General features: G+C 37.6%; 1 protein-coding gene across 1 annotated transcript; it reads right to left on the reverse strand.

Annotated features, from left to right (window-relative positions):
- Positions 1-22,787: 22,787 nt before the first annotated feature.
- Positions 22,788-23,119, reverse strand: LOC143636524 (uncharacterized). The gene has a single exon (XM_077104099.1). It carries the CDS (start codon positions 23,024-23,026, stop codon positions 22,817-22,819), a length of 210 nt encoding a protein of 69 aa, XP_076960214.1. The 5' UTR covers positions 23,027-23,119; the 3' UTR covers positions 22,788-22,816.
- Between the last annotated feature and the right edge of the window lie 3,909 nt (positions 23,120-27,028).

Consider the following 27,028-nt stretch of genomic DNA (forward strand, 5'->3'; position numbering starts at 1 on the left):
CATTCATGACATTGTTCAGAAATTTGGATTCAAGGACTCAACTGTGTTCATGACACCAATCGCTACGCGACTCGTTCTCGCTCCTGATCCTTCAGGAAAACCAGTCGATCAACACCTCTATAGGTCCATGATTGTTTCACTGATGTATCTCACTGCAAGCAGACCGGACACCATGTTCCCTGTTTGTCAGTGTGCCAAATATCAGTCAGACCCGAGAGAATCCCACATGACGGCTGTCAAGCGTATTTTCAGATACTTGAAGGGGAGACCACGTTTGGTTCTTTGGTATCCAAAGGAGTCACCCTTGGAACTTCATGCTTACACCGACTGTGATTATGGGGGATGCAACTTGGACAGAAAGTCTACTTCGGGTGGATGTCAATTCCTGGGAGATCAGTTGATCTCCTGGCAATGCAAGAAACAAGTCACTGTGTCCACCTCCACAGCAGAAGCCGAGTACATTGCCGCATCCATCTGCTGTTCTCAAGTGATATGGATCCAGCATCAGCTGCTGGATTACGGTTCGAATTTCTTTGATACAACGATCAAATGTGATAATGAGGCGGCCGTTGCAATCGTTAAAAACCCGGTCCAGCACTCAAAGACTAAGCACATCGACATCCGAATACACTTTATTCGTGATTGTTTTGATCGTAAGCTTGTGAACATAAAAAGGGTCCATACCGATTTTAACTTTGCAGATCTCTTTACCAAAGCTTTTTGTCGTGCCCGATTTTTGTTTCTCATTGAGTCATTGGGCATGATTTCCTTTGAGTAAATTATAACCTTGTTTTAAAATTATAAATATTTTTCAAATATGTCACAATTTTAGAGGAAGAAAATGAGTTAATTTTAAAAATGAGTTAACTTTATCTCACCAAAAAGATTTTAAATTTATTGTTAGTAAAACAAAAAGCAAGTCACTTGACTTAACAAAAAGACTTCTAGCTTCATATAATATTAATTTTATCTTTACTCTTATTTACGAAAATCTTAAGAAGATTCTAAAAGCGTTGTCTCGTTTAGAGGGAGCTCCTGTTTAGAGGGAGTCGGATAATTAAAATTTAACATTTTCAAATTTAAAGAATTTGATCCGACCTTGTGGAAAGTGATAGTACATTGGTATGTATTAATCCTAGCACGCTAAAAAAGTAGAACAAAAGACTACAAAGTCATTCATTGATGTGTAGATAGGCTTGACAAACAAGTAAGTGTTGTCAGATATAAACTTAAACTACTGCCGTTGCTAGTGGCTATATGTTTAAGAAGCGGTTGCATGATTCCGTGAAGTCATATTAATGAAGGATTAAATGTAATTACACATGTCATACCCAAGCCTCTCTTTACCTGATCACAGTTGTCTTATGAGATATGTGTCAATTCTTAATGTTTCTTTGAGTCAAGAAAAGAAAAAGAAAAAGAAAAGAAAAAGAGTCAAGAAAAGAAAAACAAAAACAGAAAAACAAAATGAAAAATCAAGAAAAAAAGTCACTTAGGATTTTAACTTCTGTCTTATTTCTTCATTTATTTTGATTCAAGCCTTGGACTTTCTCTATTTGTAGTCATACAAGATCTGATTGTTAAGGCCCTGAATCTTCTTTCTTATTTTAACTTTTCTAGATCAAGTCAGGTGTGCAAAGCACAAAATGTCGAGTGTACCAAGTACAAAGTGTCAAGTATGTTAATAAGAGTACTGTGATCAAATAAGAAAGGTTTAAGTCAAGTTGAGGTGATATGTTAACACAAAATAGGCCCGAGATATGATGGAATCAGTAACATGTCTGATTAAGTAGGGACCACATAAGCACCGTGCCTAATTGAACTTCAAATGTATCACTTTGGTATTAAAACACTTGTCAAGTTAAAAAGGTGGACAATATCTGCAGTTAATGATGAATTTGAATCACAATAATTTCAAAATGGAAACGCGATCTAGGGCTTCGCAAATCAATATGATTCCATGTCGCGATCGTTCTTTGTAAATTAACTAAAGAAACGATCTATGCAAATTAATTCAATATTGCTCATAACTTTAAAATGTTTTAAATTTTTTTTTTGTTTGTTTTCTAAAATATTAAGTACTTGTAAAGTTAAATCTTTTAAGTTTTATTTTTAATTTTTACTTTATTTTATTTTTATTTTTAGTTTTGCTTTTATTTTTATTTTGTTTTGTTTTTTTTGCTTATGATTAAGAGATCGTCAGTGCAAAGGTTAACAGTAACGGACCGACAAAAGAAAACTATAAAAATTAATCAAAGTGCTTGGATTCGGTGGGTAAATGTTTTGCGGGTTTGAAAATGTAAATTCTTTTAAAGACCGATGACCGAGAATGTACTTTTAGGTGAATACTCGCGATGTTTTGACCTTATCGCGAGATAGGCTGACCCTATATAAAATGAAAACCTAAAATATCTTTCACTATTCACCAAACATTTTTACTTTTCACTCTCTCTCTCTCTTTTCTCTCATCTTCAACCTTTAAACCCTAACTTTCTCAAAAGTCTCAACGATCCGGCCCTCATTATCAAATATGCCGTTGAATCCAGATCATACTCCCTCGGTATAACTTCATAAACATCTTGTTTCCACCGTTTCATCTTTGTTTATGGGTTCTCGTGGATCGAGACGGCGGTTCTTATGAACCGTCAGCTAGATCTAAGACAGATCTCATGAGTTGTGGTGTTCTCATGGTCATAACCTGTTATTAGGATCTTAGATTTACGATTATCATAATTACTTGTTAGTTTTAGGTTTGTTTGTGTACAGTTTGTAGTTATAGGTTTTGTTCATTGTAAGGCCCCGTTCCCGGTAACCCTACTTTGGTGTTGGATTTACTCATAAACATAGTTCTAAAATCAGAGTTAATTTAAACTTTCGCGGAATAGTTTCAAACATCACATTACAAACATTCATTCATGTCTTAACATACAAACTGTCTTTTCATAACATAACATAAAATAGTCTTGCCACTTCTTCATGGATGCCAGTTTCTTTAGCTCGTGCCATGTGTCCCTCCTCAAGCCAGCTGCCTCAACCTATCTGCCTGCGCGCATACTAAAAGTCAGCTATGTTGAGTGAGTTCTAGTTAATCAATTTAACATACAATACATTCCTATCCTTACTCATACGCGTCCGAAGATACGTATTCATACATTACTTTGCTATTACTTCTTTCACACATATTTTATATACATGCATACGTACTTACATACTTTCTTTCATAAAACCCTATGGTATACCATAAGCTATTCTACATTAAACATCATAGATATTGTAAGGGTCTGGTCTCTATCGTCACAGATATTATAAGGGTCTGGTTCCTAATATCACAGATATTATAAGGGTCAGGTCCCTAACATCACATATATTATAAGGGTCTGGTCCCTACTACCTTGAATAACCATACTTTTATCATACGTGCATATTTTACCTGTCTCATGTATATAATAATATATATATACATGCTCATTCATACCATCATTATATAGCAATAACATCCAATACATAGTCATACATGTATCATACACTTATCAATTAAGTAAATGTATTAACTAACACATAGGAGTATGCACGCAGCCCCGAAAACATTTCAAAGAGAAATGGGGCTATAACTCACCTGGAGTCGATTTCTCTCGCCGTTAATAGTAATTCCCTTCTTTAGTTGTGCACGGCTAACTGTTCAATACATTACGCGTGTCAATTATCTATTACCACAACTTCCTACATCTAAATTTCTGAAACCCTCAACTAACGGGGGTCCGGGGGCAGCCCCCTGGTAGCGGGGTCTAGGGGCGGCAGCCCCTAGCAGGGTCCAAGGGGCAGCGCCCCTGGCTGGGGTTGAATTTCGCATGAGAGAATTTCGCTTCGCATGGGACTGTTCCGCTTCGTATGGAAGCGTTTCGCTTCGCATGAAACTGTTTCGCTTCGCATGGAAGCGTTTCGCTTCGCATAGAACTGTTTCGCTTCGCATGGAAGCGTTTCGCTTCGAATGAAACTGTTTCGCTTCGCATGGAAGCTTTTCGCTTCGCATGGCTAAGCGAAGTGAAATGCCTACCTTTCTTTGCTTTTACCATTTTTAAGCCATTTTACTTCGTGGCTCTTCCTCAGGACCTGATTTTTACTCTTTCCCAACTTTTGACACATTCTGACCCCATGCACCTGATCCTGAACCCATCTCTCAAAGTCCAAACACCACCTTTTTATCACAAAGTGCACCCGAGAGGTTATAACTTACCAAGTTTATATTTTTCTTACATTTCACACCCCGATCTATCATTATAACTGTTTGCATGCCGATTCTAATCACAAAACTTAACCATTTTAAACTAAAACCCACCTTTTGCTTGCGGGTTCGAGTTCAGATCTTGACAACTCGAGGTTCCGGACGTGATTCTTGTTGCTTAACGATGTTAAACACGAGATTCCACCCTTCTTTGGCTTGGATTTTAAATCCGAGTGCTAGAGAGAGTGTATGTGTGTGTTTCTTGAGTGTGTGTGTTTGGATGAGAAAAAGAAAGGAAAAGAAGAAGTGGTTGGGCTTATATAGAGGGGGTTTCACGGGTCCCACCACCCATTCCCAAATCCTACTCCCAAATACTTAACACAAGACTAACTTAACGACACACAGTTAAATAATAAAACTTTCCGTCATTCATTATTTAACAAAAAGTTGGACGTTACATTCATGGATTCTGAGGTTCAATTGACCATGTAAATCAAAAGTTTTTTGGTTCAAACTTTCCAGAAACTTAATTCGGGTCTAGACAACTCATTATTTAACAAAAAGTTGGACGTTACATTCATGGATTCTGAGGTTCAATTGACCATGTAAATCAAAAGTTTTTTGGTTCAAACTTTCCAGAAACTTAATTCGGGTCTAGACAACTCACGAGAAATGAAAAAGGGATCAAAAATGGCCAAGTGACATTTTGTCGCATGAAAAGGCTTTTTTGCTTCGCATCTCTCATGCGAAGCGAAACACATCTCTGTTTCGCTTCGGTTGGGATCATGCGAAGCGAAATAAAATCTTTGTTTCGCTTCGCTTGGGTTCATGCGAAGCGAAATGAAACCTCTGTTTCGCTTAGCTTGGTCTCAAGCGAAGCGAATGGGATTTCTGTTTCGCTTCGCTTGATCCAATGCGAAGCGAAATAAAACCATGCGAAAAAGTCACACTTAGCAATTTTTTTTAACTGAAAACCTACTGAACTGTTTTGGACTAATAAACTGTTTGGACTCATGGACTGTAATGGACTTAAACTTTGTACATATTGGACTTAGAAACCTATAAATAAACTAAAATTAACTTATTAACTTATTAAATCTAAAATGTACATAATTAATTAACTATAAGTTACTAATTAAATTAAGTAATAGATAAATATTTAAGGCATATGTATATAACTTATCTTGTTTTGCTTTTATCTAATGATGATTCTCATGATCTTGTGGTATTAATTTCAGGAACATAATCAATTTTGTGCTCTCAAGTTACCAAAGTCTAAGCAGATAAAGTGTTCACGTCTATAGTCAAGGGGCATAAGCAATCACCCCTTGCACATGCTATCTCTGCTGATCCAGCCATTTACTACAAGTGGGTTTTGGACTTCTGGGCGTTTGCCAAGGTTGCTGATGATTCTCTAAATTTTATAACAAAGGTTGCTGGAAAAGAGTTGACTATCACTGAAGAAGATATTAGACGGTGTTAAAGATTGCTGACGAGCCAGATTATGCATATGAGAAAGGAGACTGGAAGAAGCTGGTTGAGTTTGTTACACAGATGGGATACGACACAGAGTGGAAGAGCCTTGAGAAGAAACATCTCCCACCATACTGGAGGTTTCTATTCCAGATCGTTACTCATTGCTTTGCGGATATTCGTGGTGGATTCGATAGCATAAGGGTTGACTGGGTTCGTATAATGTTTGCACTGACTAAACCAGAGAAGTTCAACTACTCTCGGAGGATATTCTTGTGTATGCTGGGAAATATCAGGAGTGAGGCCACATGGCTTATGTACCCGAGATTCGTACAGATGCTTCTTGATGATTTAATTCCAGATGTTCCAAGGCCGGGGTCAAAGAAAGCTAAGGACAAGAAGTCACTTCCCGAGCCCTATCATGTGAATGATATCAAGACTTCAATTTTTGGTGTGTTGCTGAGCACCAAAGGAAGGGGACATCAGTATGAGGGACCAAGGCCAGGTCCTAAGTTCGGTTTGTTTGAGGAAAGTGAAGCTGCGGGTGATCAATCTATTGAGAGTAAAGAGGATGATGAGACAGAGGTTGAGGCAGAACAAGATTCGTCTGATGAGCCTTCTGAGGACCGCACGAAAGCCAAGCATGATTTAAAAAGGAAGGATACTGAGAAGGGTAAGGATGTTGAGTTGGTGGAGAAAGAGGAAGACCAGCTGCCCTTGAAGCGTCTGGGGAAACTTGGGGACTCCCAGAAGTCATCCAAGCTCATTGTCAAGATTCCCTCTCAAGATAAACCCTCTAACCAACCCAGAATCACCAAAAAAACCCTAGCCAAAGCCCTCAAGGAATTAGATGTAACCAAAATCCAGATCCCTACATACAAGAAGCCAAAGACCAGAAAGAAAGCAAAATCCAAGAAAACCAAAACCTTACTCCACGACTCACCTGAATCCTCACCCGAACCCACTCCAATTGACCAACCAATATCTACCTTCCTACCCCAAATACCACCCTCACCACCTCAAGACCAACCCACAACTCCAGTCAAACAACCAACCCAAACCGAACTCGAACCTTCCCAAATCACAACACCACGCACACAACCAACCACCGAACCAACAACCTCTTCAATATTCACATCATCTGTTTTCAGCTCACCAATCCAAACAACAAGCTTGTGGAGCCAAACCGTTATAACTTCCCCAACCCAATCCACAACACAACCAACACCGCCCACCACTACAATTTCACCAATCCCTACCCAATCCATTACCCTACCTCTGCAAACAACCTCACCACCCATAGTTAGGGCTGTTCAAAACCGGATATCTGAACTGCGGATATCCGAACCTTTCGGATGGTGATTTTCACTATCCGAATCCGAATCCGAATCCGAAATTTCGGATATCCGAACTGCGGATATCAGAATATCCGAAAAAAACATGCTTTAATAATAAAAAAAACCATAATCATATCAAGAATTCAAAACACACAACAAACAATCAGACTCTCTGCATCTAATCTATCTACGGTTTCTATTCATCATCATATTCATCTCAAGAATTCAAGTTTCCAAATCAAACAAACTAAACATAAAACAACCAAATAACATACATTTCATTGTTCAAAATAAAATCAGAAACACAACACATTATTCCAAAACAAACATCTTTAGAATTCAAATCAATCTTCCAATTCTTTACTCCATGGTTCCAAGTTTCCAACATCCATGCCAACAACAAATTAACCTGAAAAGTGGATTGATCTTTGTCGACGACGACGGTGGTGGAGACTGGAAACGAGTGACTGACGGTGGTGGAGGCGAGTGGTGGAGGCTGCAGACGAGTGACTATGGTGGTGGAGATGAGTTGTGGTTGACGCCGGTGGTGGGCCAGTGGTGGTGGTGGCTGGATCTAGGGTTTGGGTCTTGAGTGGAGAAAATAAAAGAAGAGGCACTGCATATTATGAAAATAGATCTAGGGTTGTTGGTTATATTTGTTATATAAAATAAATTAGAAAAAATTAAAATTAATATATCGGATAGTTCGGATCTCCAAAAGATCTAAAAACCGGTATCCGAATCCGAATTTTCGGATATCCGGGATTCGGATATCCGAATTTTTGGATATCCGAAAATTCGGATAGTTCGGATACGGATAGTTAGATAATTCGGATACGGATTCGGATTCGGATTCGGATACTTTTGAACACCCCTACCCATAGTGTCCATCACACCACCATCCACTATCATTTCACCCAAACCCATTGCCCGGGGGAAATCTTCGACACCTCCAGTGTACGCCGATCCTATCCTCGATAGGATCGTCGCACTGGAGGAATCCAACGCAAAAAGGGCGGAACGAGAACTAGTGCTCCTCAAGTTTATCAAAGACATGAAACAAAAGGCAATTGAGGATGAGAAAGAGAAGGCCGCTCTGAGGGAGAGGATAAGGGTATTGGAAGAGCAGAAGGAGGCAAGTAATGCACTTTCTTAAAATCAAAGATTGTTGACAAATACTTTCCATACCCGAATCCAGAATCTGCAAGTGTTAATGAACCGTGAAGCCTCTGAAAACGCAAATTTGAGAGCAGATCATTCAAGGATTGGAGACAGAATGACCACATTAGAGAGAAACTTACCAAGTGCAAGCGCTCTCAGAACAAGTCTTAACAAGAAAATCGAGGATGCGACGAGAAAGTGGGATGTTGAGAGTGAAGCTACAAACTCCAGAGTCACAAATTTAGAGAATCAGCTCGCATCATCTGCCTCCCTTGATACACTACGAACAGAGATAGAGGCGATTCAAGAAAAGGTAATGGAGCATGATCGTCTTAATGAGCTCCAACTAAAGACGAATGAGGAGTTGGTGAGCAAGTATCAAGCTGCCTCAGACCTTATGGGTATTCATGAAGATGATTTTCATGGTCTGGAGGATAGGCTTGATGCGGTGTTTAAAGCTTGGAGAAGGTCTGGTGAAACTTCTCAGGTTGGTGGATCCTAACCTACCGCAGGTCCGAGTGTGGCCTTGCGAGGAGTTCGGGTTGTGGCGTCTGAGAGTGAGGCAACTGTTGGTCGTTTAGTACAACAGGGTGGCCAAGCCATTAGTGGGGTAAGTACCAGCTTGGGTCCTGAACAACATGTACAACCACAGGTTCAAGCTGGTGATAATGAAAGTGACGATGATGATGATGATGATGATGATGATGATAATGAAGAAGACGACAACGTATATGACAGCTTCGATGATAGTGATGGTGATGATGGTGATGGTGATGAGGGCAGAAACGGTGGAGATTGAGGAGCCGGGGTATTGGGAGGTGGAGGTGGAGCTAACACTCAATCACCTCCACACACTCAACAAGATATTCAAGACCCTACTGCTCACGACTCAGCTGGCAAATTCAGGCAGCACAACACAGAGATTAATGATATGTATAAAGATATATTTCCTGATGATTTTGCAGGTGTTATAGATGATTTCATTGAAGCTGGAGTGGACTTGGAGAAATACATTACATCTAACACGGAGGATGCAATAGAAGATGACTACCTCAACTACTCGCCAAATCCAGATACGCCTCCAGCTCAAGTTCAAGCTTCAGAGACTCCCGCCGCTGATCTCGTCTCCAACCCAACCGCCGACTTGACACAGGAACCACCAAAGAAGAAGAGAAAGAATCATATTGTGTCAAGTCGTGCATGTGCCCGAGAGCTCATCTACCCTTACCACGATGATTCGTTGATCGTCTACGCGAAATATAATAACGAGAACGAGTGTTGGGCCATCAGACGATATAGCGGCGATCTGATTTATTTCAACCACCACGAGCTGAAGTCGTTACCAGAGCATGACATTAATTATCTCCGAAAAGCTCTAGGCCATGGTGCAGTTGGGAGTACGTTGGAAAGTTGGATCCCAGATTATCTACATCGTCAATCGAAAGTCGACTACAAAGATTTTGAGCTGAATAAGGGTCGCAAGTACAAGAACCCAAAAGAGATAGACCCAGCCACCAGAGAGCCACGAACAATGTGGAGATACAGGGCACCAAAGGACTGTCATGTCATCTACCATGGTGAACCCTATACTCCTAACATCCTCCGAGAATTCATTGGCTGGGAATTCGATAACACGACAGCGGAGGCCATCATACGTTGCAAAAATCAGTCTGAGATTCGTATATTTGACGAGCACGAGCTAATGGGGCTACATATAGAAGATGTCAAGAAGCTCTACAACTCACCCCTGGGAACCGTCGAGGACATCGGTCATCAGAACACAGACCGGATAGTTGAAGCCTTCAACAGTTTGTTAAAAGAATTGTTGAACTTCCACTACCCGAGGACGGCTAGCTAGATTACGACACCGACGGTTTTCAATACTAAAGACTAGAGGGAGATTGTTAGACCTATTTGTTTATCTAAGTCTTTTGTATTGAATGTATTTTTGTTATGGGCTTTAGTAGTTTGTTTTGCTTGTATAGGCCCAAGGAAAATAATGTAAAGAAGCCCATTGGGCATACGATGTGACATGTTTCTCATGCATGCTTCTCTATAAATAGAGAAGCATGCCATGAGAGATATGAAATTGATTCTCAATAGAAAACCTTTTGTTAATTCTCTCACATAACACATTTTCTTACTTTCTTTCTCTCGTCTCTCTCTCTCTCTATCCGAAATAACATCTCAAGATCCGAGACCGCTTAGGTGGCTTAGTGTAATTTCTGCTAGCACTAAGCTCGGTTGATCCAAGAATATTGTTAGATCCACCCACCACGGGACCTACACACACAATCCGATACCAAGAACATGGGAAAAGATTCATCCAACTCGGAAAATCCACTTAATCACATTCCAAGAAATGACAATAAATTAGAACCACAATCGTAGAGTGCAATTATCAGGGGAGTGGAATAAGAAGGGGAAACCCGGACGGGGCGGAAGTTGTTGTTGCAGACAACAATCAAGAACTCGAATCAGAAATTTAATGAGCGAACAAGACCAAGCGGGTTAGGCTAGAATGATTCGAATAACATAGAAGGGTTATGCACATTTTAATACTGCTTAGTCTACTATTCTGATATTTTTCTTCTCATCAATTCAATTCGGGTTACATGTTCAAAAACAAACACAAATCCGGGAAGAATTCATTAAGAGAAGAAAAAGTAAAGAGGGGACGAAAGCAACGATGGCAATCAAGAAAGTTTGTTGTTCCTGATAAGTAAATAAGATCAACAAAAGTCGATCAGTTCAGCCAGTTTATTACCCTGCACACATATAGAATTAATAAAAAGATGTTGCATACACACAAAAGGGGTTTTATACTAGCACATATGATGGTGATGCATGCAGTTGTCTTGGCATATGGACCTGATGATAGGCGGCCATGATGGTGAAAGGTAGTGGTGGAAGTGTCCTTTGGCGATAGCATGCGCCAATGTTGGTGGATAGTTGTGGTAAAAGGTGGTATATGCGTGGTGGAAGGTGGTTGTGTTGGTTGATAAATGATAATGATGGTGGTAGTAGAAGGCAACTTTGGTGGTGCAAAGGCAGTATTTGTAGATTGTGAGAGGTAAATGTGTTACATGGTTGCGATACTGGGCGATCGATTGGGAGGTGGTAGAGGATTACTGTGATGGTGGACGATTGTGGCTTTGGGAGGTGGTAGAGGATTATTGTGATGGTGGGCGATTGTGGCTTAGTCCGATGAGACAGGGTGGGGAAAAGGGTGGAGGGAACAAGAGAGATAAAGATAGAGGTGGAGAGAAGGGGGAAGGAAAAATGAAACGTAAGGTAGGCCGCCAATCTGATCTTGATTTAACCTAATATAATTGATGATGAGAACCGTCTATGAAAAAGTTATCTTATTATGTAGGTCTTTGATGCTAGTTAAGTGATGAAACTAAGAAGGCATCGGTCACCAAGCACTACTACTACTTTTGGGGGTTTAGGACCTTAATCGTAATATAACAAGTCAATTTGGGTCTAAGGATCCTTGTGTGTAAATACTATAAAGTGTTGGACCTTGACAAGTGTTAATTTGTGAATTGCTTTCGGCCACACAAACCCAAACCAGTCAGGTCATACCAAAGTTAACTTGGGCCTACCACTCCTTGTATGTGAATGCTATATGTAGAAACCAAAAGGGGATGAATAGGTTTTGTAACGTTTTAACTTGTGTAAGTATGCTAATCTCTTTTTTTTTAACTCATGATATGCAAGAAAATAAAGAATCTAAGGGATAAAGATTACAAAACTGATTTATAGATCGGTTCAAAATAGATGTTAACTAATTTACTTTATGTTATCTTCTTGATTCTCTAATCGAGAGTTGCTCAGCTAAACGTTTCCATAGATAGTAGGGATCACCAATACAAAGTCTCACTAAGCTAAAGTAGTGATCACCTTCTAAAAATACACTATGCCAAGATAGTATGTCTTTATACTTCTTCATGCATTCACCATGTCAAAATAGTGAAATCTCACAACATTATGTCGATCATGATAGTGTTTAAACCCTCAAGAACTAACTAGCACCCCTAAAATTTTCAGCTTATGTAATTCCATCCGTTAATCGAGCTTTTTACCAACTACTTGTTTTTTTTTGTTGAACAACTAATTATTTTTCCATCTATTTTATTATATTGACTATAATCCACAATCTTTTAGTTATTAGGCGTATCTTTGCCATGCTAATGGTTTTTTACCAGCTATATGTGCATTTTATTACATTATATAATCTTCTTACAAAATTAACAAGAAAAAATATACACATTTTCCAACTTGTCTGCACTTTTTGCTTAATCTACGCTCATCAAGACCAAACGACCGGTCATCCTTAGCCAAACGTAGATAAGGTTACACGTCATACATCCCCTAGTTGACTCACCTCCCATGCAGCCTCTACATGTTTTATTTCCTTATCTTTCACTTCTATTTTTGTCCCTTGTTTTGTATAATATATACTCTCTTTTAGTCTTTACAAATTCATCCAAACCTTGTTTTGTTAGATTATATATATATAGCAACATATATGCATATTATGGTTTTGGATACAAGGGGGAGAGAGCACCGGAAAGATGATCAATCAAAGGTTTTCTACGAGCTATCCGCTTTGATTTCGAACCTTGTTCAGGATCCTACGTCTCCACGAACACAGCCTCATCGGATTTCGTTAACGCTGACAGGGTTCACGTCGTTGCTATTGGGGGTATCATTGACTTTGATGGTGTGTGGATCGATAACGTTCTTCTTAGGGTTCTTGTTGATGCCTTGGGTGCTTGGTTTGGTTATGATGTTTTATGTGACCGGGATTGTTTCGAGTTTATTGATGCTTGGTCGAGCCATTTTTTGTCATAGTTTTTCTACCAAAAAGGGTGTTCGTGCCTTCATGATGTGACATGTGAGTAAATTGGACTAGAACTAGGGTAAACTGAGAATAATTTTAACCCAGCGTGGTATTTCATATTGTTTTATGTAACTGTATAATAACTTTTATTGGTGTTGATTAGCTCTATTTATGTTAATTATTGTGTTTTTTAGTATTTTATGATTAGCACTAAGCACTTTATGGTATTTCATGACATTTAGGTAAGGTTGGATCGGGCCAAAAGAGATTGCATTAAATCGTAGAGAAAAATAATTCAAACTCTTATTTTAAGACCTAAGTAAAACTATACTTAGGGTCTCTTTGTTATGGGGTAATGGAATGGACGACGGAATGGAATTGACGTGGTAACGGAATGGACAATGGAATGGAATGGGTTATTACCATTCCAATGAAATCTTTGGTTACTACATGGGAATGCAATGAATGATTACTTTGCGTTGTTTGGTAAGTAGAAAAATAAAAAGAAAAAATAAAACTAAAATGGTAGTGAGTGGCGGTGGTGGTGGGAGGTAGGTCGCGGTCGTGGCATTGGTGGGCGGTGATGGTGGCCGGTGATGGTGGGCAACGGGAGCTAATGGTGGTTGGAGGTGGGTGGTGGTGGTGGCGGTAACAGTGGGCGTGGCAGGCAGTGGTGGCAATGGCGGCGGTGCGCAATGGTGACGGTGGGCAGCAGGTGGTGGTGGTGGTGAGGGGCGGAGGCGATGTTTAATGGTGGCAGCGAACGGGGGTGGCGGTGGTGGGCGGCTGGCACTAATGACAGCGGTTGGTTGTTGTAACACCGTCGGTGGACGACAATGGTGGTGATTGGTGGTGACGGTGGTGTTGGTTGGTGGTGGTGTGTCACACCCCGTTAAGTGAATTGCGGAAGCGTAAAACGGAAATGCAACAGATACAACTGGTATCAAATACATTGTTCATAAAGAAACATTACTAACTAATTTACAATATATTATATCGTTTTAACATCTTTTACAAACTAGGTGATACAATCAAACCGGTTCTTCAATTACTTTACTTCTAACTCAAATGCCCATGACATCAATCACCAATCAGACACGTAACGCACAGGAAATTACTTCTCATACCTGATTACCTGAAAAGCATGTTAAAACAGGTTAACTACGAATAGTTTGTGAGTTTCATAAGTTTAACGAAATCAATTCTGCGTACCACACAGTCATAGTTTGTATGTAAGCGCGTATATATATTAAAAGTTGTCATCTCATGGGTTTGTTCTCGAGTTTGAATACTAAGGATAGTACGTAAAATTGGCCTAACAACAGCCAAAGTTTGCATATATATTAAAAGTTGTCATCTCATGACAAGAAATTTTAACCCAATAGGGGTCAATGTTTGTATTAAAAATGCCCAAATCGTCCTCCATATTAGCATAGCGCACCACCATATGCTTGTATGGAGTATCAGAAGCTATACACGACAATACCGTACCATCCTTACCTATCAAAGCACGTGTTATAACAATTATAATTAGTTCACAACTTGTACGACAATTGTTCCGATACGATCCCATTATTGGGAAGCTGTTTTTGTTCGGTCTCTCCCGTAGGTAGATATTTGCTCGTTACGAGTTTAATCAGTACGTTATAATGGGAATGCATGTGTATATTCCACCTGAATTCTGAATGTTTGTTAACTAATATGGTAAAATATATTCTTTCGTCAGGTCATTCAGTTTTCGTAGGCATGTCGGACTTAATAAAAGTAGTAGTTTACTAGTTGGAGGTAAGTAGGTTCCATTCCAGTCGGGGCACGTCATCATTTCGTGATTATGGGGTTTTTCATTTTATAATAATCGATTGAAATCGCGTAATATAAGAGAGGTTGAAGGTTGTCGAACATAGAATATTCGAAGAGCTTGCTAGTTAAGGAGGTTCATCAGAATTAGTTGTACCGGTGATATGTAAAGGAAATTATTATTGTTAATATTTCTTTTTGAAATATCATTAATACATTATATGTACTAGTAGTCACGGTCTGTTTATAGAATTAGGGACTCAATAAAGTAGTTATTATATTTATAATTCAATAAGTTGGATTCATCACTAAGTATTTCCCCCATGGATGGTGTTTGTTTTTCAAACAACAGAAATCGAAGGATGACCAGAAAATAGTTTAGTTTAGTGCCAAAGAAACGAGTACATGAAATAAAGGTTAGATCCAGGCTGAGAGGTATTATATGTATATATATATTCTTGAAATCATTGTCTATAGAACATGCCTCAAACGTTTCTTTCCCGGGCCTTGCATATTAAGTCCCTTAGTGGTTCCACATATCACCAGATTTAGTTTGAACTCGGTTAAGCGTTCTCGTATTCTGGTTTACAGGCAACACCGGTTCCTTAGTTGTCATAAGGCTACCCGATCTCGATATCCTTTGGTGTAATAGTTAGTCATAAAATAGGATTTTCCGATAGCTTTAATCAGAGGAGAAGATATTATTAATTAGGGTAAAAATAAAATATTTTATTTGTTATGTATACACATAATATTAATTGTAATAAAATATAATATTAATTTTAGTAAAATATAATTTTAATTAATATAGGGATTAGTATTGATCATAACCGATTATAATGTTCGTTTTGATAAGATTCCATAATATCGGTAGTACCGTATGTACACGTATCCCTATACCTCGTTTCAGATAAGCACGTACGCACCTTACATATATACTCATCATCACCTTTATACACGTATGTAGCCATTTTTACCTATTACTATGTTCCGCGACTTCTTCCCGAATTCCCTCGTACAAGCAAGTCTGTTATAACGTTCCGGACCATAATAACTCACTTGCCCTTCGAGTTCATCCCGGCATCCATCAGTATCTATCGTTACTCATTATTAACTTTCCTAGTGATAATCGAGCCTATGGTTATATTATAGGTATCCTAAGTGATAACCTAATCCTTTATAACCAATGACTCTGATACCAACTTCTGTCACACCCCGTTAAGTGAATTGCGGAAGCGTAAAACGGAAATCCAACAAATACAACTGGTATCAAATACATTGTTCATAAAGAAACATTACTAACTAATTTACAATATATTATATCGTTTTAACATCTTTTACAAACTAGGTGATACAATCAAACCGGTTCTTCAATTACTTTACTTCTAACTCAAATGCCCATGACATCAATCACCAATCAGACACGTAACGCACAGGAAATTACTTCTCATACCTGATTACCTGAAAAGCATGTTAAAACAGGTCAACTACGAATAGTTGGTGAGTTTCATAAGTTTAACGAAATCATTTCTGCGTACCACACAGTCATAGTTTGTATGTAAGCGCGTACGTAAAAATATGTATTTACGTTTGTATAAATATGTACAGCCATATCCTCGTGTGTGCATATGCACACATGTACGTTTATAATATAAATTAGAAATTTTGGTAAAATCGTGATTGTTTGTTCGTACTACCTGTTTTCAATTTCCGTGTTTAACCAACCACTGTGGACCCCCTTCCTCCCACAACGGTTCCACATAAACTCAACCACTGTGGCCCCCCTTCCGCCCACAACGGTTCCGCGTTAACATCAACCACTCTCCTTCCACCCACAATGATATCACGTAAACTCCAACATTATATAGTGTACACGCAAATAATTAGTATATTCTACACATAGTATTTCCTACGGCTAATCACATAGCATGTATATAGACACATATACACACATAGTATTTATCACGTATCACCAAATATTGTGGCTCCCCATCCGCCCACAATACGCATAATCACATTATTTTTTTAACATTCAGGTTATAATCAAGTTAGTTCGTTTAATAAGTTACAGCAGAACTTGGCTCATAGGCCATACTCAACTTTAGTTTATAAGTTGCAGCAGAACTTGGCTCATAGGCCATACTCAACTTTAGTTTTTAAGTTGCAGCAGAACTTGGCTCATAGGCCATACTCAACTTTAGTTTAGTAAGTTGCAGCAGAACTTGGCTCATAGGCCATACTCAACTTTAGTTTAGTAAGTTGCAACAGAACTTGGCTCATAGGCCATACTCAACTTTAGTTTGTTACTATTGTGGCCCCCCTTCCGCCCACAATAGCCCCATAATCATCACATACCACGTTATCCCCATGGCCATTACAGACCACGTTGTCTCCCAAATTTGTTATGTTTAACATTACATAACGTGTTTGTATAAACATGTTGTCACGTGTAATTTCATTATGTTTTGCAATTCGTATTATCTCCACTCAATATATCAATCAACGATAATAATCATCTTTCATCAGCACGTAGTCAATCATTATGCTTGTAGGGACTTTTCATATATAAATGTTCAGATATTTTATATCCTGATCCGTTTTCAGATAGATAACGTGTATAAACATGCTTTCCACCCCAAAAGTTCATAAAATAGTTTAAAAGAGTGGGGTCATGAAACTCACAGTTTTGTAGGCACTCTGTGCGAGGTCAGCTCGGGGTTCGTTTCCCTTGCTATCACTTAGTCCCTATAGTCCATATTATAATAATATTAATATTTTAATATTATTATAATCTCAGTACTAAACTAGGCTGTATAACTAATCTGGGTATAGCTGGAACACCCAGAAAGTGGCAATAGGCTTAGGTTGTGATGTTGTTCAATGTCTAATACTTAAAACCGAACCTGGCTCAGATTCCCATTTTCCCAGCTGGGCCAAGTTGTTCGTTTACGCGTTCAGAAAACAGTTATGGGAAAATAAGCTTGGGTAAATGTATTGGTTAATAAAATGATTAAGTTATAAAGAAGGATCACATACTGGGGTCCCGGATTAGCATCGGGGCCCGTTTCCGTTTATTCAGTTTGATTTAAGAAGAAACGCGCACAATCTATCCGGATTGTCCAGGTTTCTCATAGAAAATTTCGTTTTTACTTAATTAGTCCAAAAATATGATTTTTGATCACTCTTGGTGTTTTGATATTCCCGCAAGTTCGTTAGTCGCGAACTTGCCGCTTTTTATAAAAACTGAATTTGTTTAATCTTTAAATTAGCATAATTAATTAACCGTTAATCATTAAATTATGAAAATTTAGCCACTTATCAATTAAAATATGAAGATTTTTATAAAAATATTTCTGGAATTATTTACTAATTTAATAATTTATAAAAATTCATTTTATCAGCTATATTTTGCCTGAAAATCGTCTGTTTATCCCAAACAATTTCCAAAAAATCCACAAAATTTCCTGAATACTCAAATCATGTCCCAAAACAACCTGTATTAATTCCAGAATGTAAAAAGCTTGTTCAATGTTCTTTTCGGCCCAAATTCGGCTATAAAAATTCGCATGAACGCATATGTACAAAACACCTTTAGACTTCTCCAAATGATCTCAAAATTTATATGTGATCAAAATAAATCAAATCTGAGTTCCTAGAAAAAATTTTCATAATTTTTGAAGTATTTTAGCTATTTTTCCCAAATAAATGTCCCAATTCGGTAATAAATTCACCAAATATTCTCGAATGGTCAAAAAAATTACCAAATTTAAACAGAGACTTATTGACATGGTTCCTGATGTTCCTGCAAAATTTCAAGGCCTAGCAATATGCACATCACAACCTTAACCTAAACAGCCCGTAATCGAGTAAATCGGTATTACCTTTGCGGTTTTGGTTCGTTTTCGCTCTCTTAATCCAATTTTCGGGTTCTTGTGCTTCTATATATGCTAGTTATAGGTCCTATATCACAAACCAAGCAATTTTTCATCAACATAACAGCCCTTAACTTAGGGTTTCGGCTAGTGCACAAAAACGAACTTTTGAACCGTAGAAACGCTGTTTCAATCCCTTAATCCGTGTTTATGGCCAAAAAAACTATCAAACCAGGTTCCTCACCATGTGTATGTTCAAAACATGTTTATGGACCATATTTAGGGTTTTTACATGGTTATGAATGATTTTTGGCAATCAAGACATGTTTATATGTTGTTAAACGAGTTTAAACAAGCCGAAAATCGATTATTTAAGACCTCTTTACCTTGTTTCTTGCTGGTTTTTGGCTGGAGCAGAACTTGTGTCCAGATTTTTCAAGAAAATGATGTTAGAAATATCTTGTATCTAGTTTATATGTGGAAGGAAAAATAAGGGGATAAAAGTCTTCTTTGGCGGGCTGGGCTCGTTGGGTCCCCTTTTGGGCCCATTTGGCCCACTTTTCTCGATTTACGTGCCCGAACGTGAAATGCCGAGTCCAAATTTATTTCGGGTTCGGATCGGGTGCGACAAACGGAGCGAAAACGAGTGTTTTTCGGCTAGTTTTGTGTAAAATTATAAAAACATACTATATGTTTGTAAAAATTAAAAATATTTTCACGGATCGCTTAAAACATTTCAAACAAGTGTTTGGTAAGTCTTTTTCGGTTTAACGGATGATACAATGCTTGGTTTGTAACTATCTTTCGCGTTTAAATCTATAGCGGATAGTTAAACGAGCATGTTTTCGTTTAACTTGTTTGCTATCGAACTAAGGCCATATTACTAATTTTTTAGCTTATATTAAACATATATCACTTATAGATGGCACCCCGGGATATCCGAACCATAACCAGACCTGTTTGGTTATTCGTTTGTTCGTTACGCAATAAGCGGTTAAACGCTTATTCGAATTTGTAAGTACTAAGGTGTACTCGGTTTTGCCACGGATGTCACATGGTGGGTGTTGATGGTGGTGGGAGGGTGGTAGAGGTGATGTAAGGTGAAAGTGGGAATGGAATGGAAAAAAACATGGTATATGGATGGAATGAAATTGGAGTATTTTAGAGAGAATGGAATGGACTAGGTAATGAGTCATTCCATTCATTTGATCAATCAAACACACTTTTCTTCATTCCCTCATAATGAGGCATTCCATTCCGCCCTTCATTCCAGCATACCAAACGCTACCTTATGCATTCAAAGTACAAGGATTAAGACTTGATTTTAAAAAACTGAGGCGTTCCAAGGTTTTTAGGTCCTAAAAACCGAAAAGCTCGACAAAAAGCGCAATAGTTTCATGTACGAAGACGTTTTATGTTAAAACGTACAATACTTATAAATGAACTTTTTTTAGCAGCTAAATATATTATTAAACTGGGAATGGCACATATAAATTAACTATGCATGACAATTTTACCGCTAATTCTTAAACATAAAATATAAGTCATAAGTCTAAAACATTTATAAATACTCATTAATTATCTTCATCATAGTATAATAGTATAATGTATTTATTTATAAAGACAGATTGCTAAACAAACACCAAGTATCCAGTCTCATCACAAGAAGTCAGCTTTTTTTAACGGCACAAGAAGTCAACTCTTGCATTATTGGTGCTGCTTTGCAGCCTGGAAACTTTTAATTATTAGTTATTAGTTATTACTTTGTTGTCATTAAATACTTAAACATCATTTTTAACTTCAAGTTAATTGGTTTTGTTGGTTCTTTATATACAACCGGGCACGAATGGTTGCACCTGGAATTAGGGTTTTCATTTGGCGAAGACGAGGAAAGGTGGAGACATTGACTGGATTTGCAGGAGGGTTGTGAGTTTGTTGATCAGAAAAACGTGAGAGTTTGTAGTGGTTGCAATGGTTCTTGTGGCAGGTAACGATGCTTGTGGTGGTGGATGGTGGTGTTGGGTGGCTAGACGATGGTGGATTAGTCATTCTATTTAATTAATTATTAATTATTATTTTTTAATTTTGTTTTAATATTGATGGTAAGTATAGTCATTTTACATGACTTAAATGAAAATTTTAACGAAGTTAGCTAGTAAGATTCAATGATGACATGATGTAATGAAAATTCATTTATTAGGATCAAGTGTGTAATTATTAAATATTGTGGACCAACATGCAATATCCACAAAGCACGGGAACCAAAAGACAACTAGCAAAACACTAGAGCCATGAAACCAATATAGCCGATTAAAAGGAAAAATTATAGCAATCTTCCTAGTAAAGGGATACGATCGAGGACCTATTTTCACGGTCGGCTCAATATATTCATATTCAAAGGCCTAAAACTAAAAACATGACGAGACTTTTTTTTTTCTTTTCATGCATACAGCATTAAAGACTTAGAAAGTATCCTAGAATTATAGAATATGGATTACATGCAATAATAATGGAGATGATGCCTTCCTTCTTAGCTTGTGGTCCATAAGACTAGATGATATGGGCGATAAAGGGGGCATTTTTAGGGAGGTATTGGAGGGGCGGCCTTCGGACGACTGGTGGTATGAAGAGTTTGGTGTGTGCCCTCATGTCTCTCTCTCTCTCTCTCTCTCATACACACACACGCACACACACACACACATATATATATATATGTATATATATGGTGGCAAAGGGGCTTTAAACAACAGCGGGGCGTCATGGAGAAGGCTTCGAAGCTCTGTAACCCACATGGCGATGACGTGGAGGGGCTTTAAAGCCCCTTCATAGTGAATACAGCCTAAGTGAGTTACTACTTTTAAAAATAAACTGTCTGCTTTCAAAAACCCATAATGCATAACCACTATATTAGATGGAGACTCAATAGAGTTTAAGCCCTAAGCCTAGCTTGTCCTGATTTAGCTGGCTCAAGAGCCAGCTCTACCTAATTTTAATCCAAAGAAATCTTACGGACTTGGTGTCAAATGGTGTGTGGCATGTCAACTAGAAAAAAATCATGTTTTGCCAAGGTTCATATATTTAACAGAATTTTGATGTATGTGCCGGGCTCATATCAAACTTTTAAGCTGTGTTGAATTTGATCTAGCAAATTAACTTAAACCAGGTTTTAGAATACCCTGTATACAATGGTTTGTGGTCTTATAAGACTTCAAGTTATGGAAACCACAAGTCAAAAAGGTAGAAATTTTGTTTTGTAGTGTTAGTAATTCACTGGGAATTGTAAATTTTGATGGTCAGGCTGCACTTAGTTTTCCAATCAAAAAGGTATGCACGGAGCAATCAAGTCACTTAAGACTATCCACCTTTCCATGTCATAATTCGTCACTCATATTCACGAATAGTGGGAAGTGAATCATCTCATAAAGCAAAATCCATAACCAATAATTTGAATTGTTACTGTGGCGTTTTTTACTTTACTATTATTCTTTTAACCATGGAGAATAGAATATATATTGACCCTATGTTGTTGAAGCTTATGTCGTATCTTGTTCTCCAAATATATACCATAATAATCATAATGCTGTTATTCATATTATTGTGTAAAGAGCCTCTAGATTCGAAGAGTGATTTAAATGGCTTTACTTAACTACAATACTTCTTATTATGTAACTTGAATTCGTAAATAACAATTCGAATTTGATTGAATCCCGAAATCTGAATTCGTAAATATATATTTATATATGTTTAGGGGCATTTATAGTTATATTCTTAATCATTTGATATTAAGACCCCCGCTAATGGTAATCAAACTTGGTAATAGCAAGTTACCTGACCAAAATTCTAATCATTATTTTTTAAAGCAACGTGCTAGGCGTGTGAGTATTACCAGTACGTGTCATGTAACATACAAAAAACTTCCAACTTTTCTTAATACAAATAGGTAAGGTATACACACGATTACAAGTACTACAAAAACAAGAAGAGAAACATAAATTTCTAGGATTGCCTAGTTCCTAGTATATGCAACTATATGATGGGTGATACTATATATATGTACACCCACGTACCATATATAACACTGGAAATTAATTGGGTAGCTAGGTAGCTAGCCAAGCCAGATATGGACTCTAATGGAGAAGGTGAATAGGCAAATGAGAGCAAAATAGAGCATAGTATGAACCAATATGGCCACGCCACTTGTCTGGAAATGACAGAATTCGATACAACGGCCTCGTCCTGGTATCTGAAACAATAACCCTGGTGATAACAACGCAAAAAGCAACACCGCTACGAAAATCGGACCCCAATCTGCCATATAAAAATCAAGTGTTGGATGATGAGAACATGAAATGAAGGGGATTTATACAAATTGCAAAACTTGGTTGAGAAGCAAAACTAAAAAAGGAAAAGGTGTGAGAGTGGGTGGATGGGACGGAGATAAGCTGATGAAGTCATAGTGTGCTTTAATGTTAACCTTTACGATTCTATCACATCAAATTATCTATAAATATTTATTAAACATCTAACATAAAAAGTAAACATTGTTGTTAAATCTCATTTAAATTTTCAAAACAATTATGTGGATTTTTAAAAGATTGGGTTTTGCGATTCAAAAAGGGGTAGCGACGCAGCTTGTTGCCCGCTTGTCTTCTGTTTCGATGTAATCTAAACTTTTCTTTAATAAGACCGTTAACCAAGTTTAGAAAATATATATATATGTGGATTGTGGAGAGGGGCGTATCCGGAACACTATTCACAACATAATTCTAGTTTAAAAATAAAACAAAATTGTAATATTTCTTTTTTTATTTTACTCTTAACTCAAAAAATATGGACAAATTATTTTGAATGTTCATTTACGTAAGATATATGGGGAATGTTCATATACAAAATAATCTTAACATGGGAATGTAGGAAACAATACCAATCTACCAAAAATCAGAACGCAGAAAATTAACAATATCAATCTACATAAGCAATGTTTATAATAACAAAGAAAATATCTAATAATAACAGGAAAATAATCAAAATTAGCAACAAAATAATAACAACAAACACTTATAACAGCATAAGAAACAAAACCTAATAATAACAACAAAATGTAAATCAACAAATACTTATAACTTCTCATAATTGGAAACCAACAAATACGAACAAAAAATAACAGCGAGCAATTATAAAAAGTCTAGCAATAAAAAAAGTTGGTTCTCACTGTTTTCATATTAAGAATACAATATATTTGATCTTAAAACAAGATGTATATGTGTAGATTATATTACCTGTATATTTATATCTATATATTTATAGATACGCAATACATAATTAAAAAAACATGCAAACAAATAAGTTTGATGATTTCTATACAAATAATCTATGCATTTGTATGTAAGAAACATAAAATTTGAAAAAAATGAATATGAACCTATTGAAATAAATTAAAACTAACTTGTAGATTTGTTATGCGTGTTTTCGTAAAAACTTAGTTAATTGGATGGAAATGAAAAGTTATGCAAATTAATATGATTGATTGAAGATTTCTAAGTTTTTAAACACTAGCATTGTATTCTTAAGTTTTTTATTTAAAAGTTTAGAAGAAAAAAGATAAAAAAAATTTTCTTGTTTCATTCTTGAGTTTTTTTATTAAAAGAAAAGAAAAAGAATGAAAAGAAAAGTTAAGCCTTTTTTCCTCTAAAACTTTCCTGTCATGTATGACGGGATTGTGAAGGAAAAGTTTACTTATTACTAATGTACCCATCTTTTCCTTCCTGTTTAACTCAAAAATGAGGGCATAATTATAAAGTTATAATTTTTTTTCTTATCTTTTTCTTCCTATCTAACTCAAGAATGTGATTAACACTTTCTTTTCTTTTATTTTAACTTGAGAATGTCTTTTAAATATATAATTTCTTTTCTTTTCTTCCCTTATCCAATCTTATCATTTCTTTTCCTTATATTTTAAACCTAAGAATGCAGCGTTAAAAGATTTCATTTGATACCTCCAGCATCTATTTTAGCTAGTGTGAAATGGGCACGATGCCCCATCGCGCCAACAGCTTAGAGCATTCTCAGCCCGTCTTTCATCATTATCTCTATAATTACACTAAAAAACACTACATTTTTCTCTCATGTTTAATTAAATAATACTTTTTATACCTTCATCATTAAAGTTTTCTCTCTCCATCATATAATTTATAAAAAATCACTATCTTTCCCCAAATTTACAAAAAATCACTACATTTTCTCTCTCCACCCTATAATTTACACTCACAACCATTCACAACTCTACCATATAATTTACAAACCCTCTTCAAATAATTTTAGGGGACGGGTTGGGAATGCTCTTAGGCGTGGAATATACCACAAGGGTCGTTGCGTTGTTTTGTGGTAGTCTCGTATCATGACTCAAATTTGTAATTATTTTTTTAAGTTTTAATTAATCATACAACCAATCATTTATCTTCACATCGCCTCACCCCACAACAAAATTTCAAATCTCACCCCACCATAACGTATGCTCTTGGGTATGAAATGTGAAACCCCCACTTGCAAAGAATTCGGATATTCTATCCCCCCCCCCCCTTTCGTTAATGGTTGGGTATGATTGGTGATAGGAATCACTTGTAATATGCTATTAGTGTGGTGGGTTAGCTGTGGTACTGTGACATCCCACGTCGTTTGGGGATGAGAACGAAGTCTTCTTTATAAAGAGGTGGATACCTTCCCCATCATAATGCATTTTGGGAGTTTAATGGTAGTGGATAATAGGAGAACTCCACAGTTAAGCGTGCTAAGGTGGAAGTACTATCAGGATGGGTGACCTCCTGGGAAGTCTCCACCTGGGCAGCTAAAAACAAATCCGTGAGGCAATGGTGGTACGTCCCGGCTAAAGCGGACAATGTTATGATATGGCGATAGCTGGGCTGTAACAGATGGTATTAGAGTCAGGGCGGGACTGGTGGTGCCAGGTCCCGCGAGGACGCTAGACCCCTAAAAGGGGTGGATTATGACATCCCACATCGGTTGAGGAGGAGAATGGAGTCTTCCTTATCAGGAGATGGATACCTTCCCCATCGTAACGCGTTTTGGGCGCTTCATGGTAGTGGATGAGAGGAGAACTCCACAGTTAAACGTGCTCAAGTGGAAGCAGTATCACGATGGGTGACCTCCTGGGAAGTCTCCATTCGGGCAACCAAAAGCAAATACGTGAGGCGATGGTGGTACATCACGGCAAAGCGGACAATATTATGGTGCGGCGGTAGTGTAAGACCCCGAAACCCGGGAATCCTACAGTTGGTCATCATGTCCAAAAATTCATAAAAATTTAAAACCAAACGATTCGTTTTATTTAAAGCAAGTTCAGAGTAAATAACAGCGGAAAAGTGTAAGTATTAAAATCCCAAACACGGGTACATGTGTCCAAAAATCAAATATAAATAAATTATCTGTTTTATTTGAAATCCTCGACCAGAAATGCCTTCAACCTCCCGAGTAGCATCCAGCACGTCCAAGCGGTAGCATCTACTTCTTAACCTGAAAGTCAATCTAACATACACACAAAGTCAGCTTGAGCTGAGTGAGTTCAAGTTTTCGTAAACGACATTCATTAAAAATTTAAATTCCATGAGTATGGAATGTAGTGGAAAATCATGAGACCATAAAATCGTAAGTAGCTTTTCTTAACCAAATCATAAGTGAATAAAACATTAAACATCTTTTCACGCAGCATGGGCCTCCTCACCCCAGGTCTTCCCCGAGTAATATATTTGACCCAGTCGCGGTTTAACAAAACCGTTAAAATTATGCAACACGAGCCTCCTCACCCCGGTTCATCCCCAAGTAATATATTTGACTCGGTCACAGTTTAATAAAACAAAATCACACAACACGAGCCTCCTCACCCCGGGTCATCCCCAAGTAATATATTTGACTCGGTCGCGGTTTAACATCCAAACACGTGATACGGGCCTCCTCACCCCGAGTCTTCCCCAAGTAATATATTTGACCCGACCACGGTTCATAGAACGGCGGGCCTCCTCACCCCGGGTCTTCCCCAAGTAATATATTTGACCCAGCCGCGTCATAAACATGCAACACGGGCCTCTTCACCTCGGGTCCTCCCCGAGTAATATATTTGACCCGGTCACAGTTTACCATCACATACACATTCACTTACACACATACAAACATCTAATTCAAACATTCAACCAAACCATATCATCACATTCAATCCATAAATAATGGATAATCTAGAAATTAATACTAGGCTTAATAGTATCCTCGAGCCTAGACCCTAAATAATATATGTAACCTTAAGGAA

The sequence above is a fragment of the Bidens hawaiensis genome, unplaced genomic scaffold, assembly GCF_021521415.1.
Source record: "Bidens hawaiensis isolate Kalapana, Puna unplaced genomic scaffold, B.hawaiensis_p1.1 tig00007984_1, whole genome shotgun sequence".
Taxonomy (NCBI): domain Eukaryota; kingdom Viridiplantae; phylum Streptophyta; class Magnoliopsida; order Asterales; family Asteraceae; genus Bidens; species Bidens hawaiensis.

Excerpts from the sequence above, each read along its gene's own strand:
- LOC143636524 (XM_077104099.1), bottom strand. The coding sequence starts at position 23,026 with ATGGCAGATTGGGGTCCGATTTTCGTAGCGGTGTTGCTTTTTGCGTTG.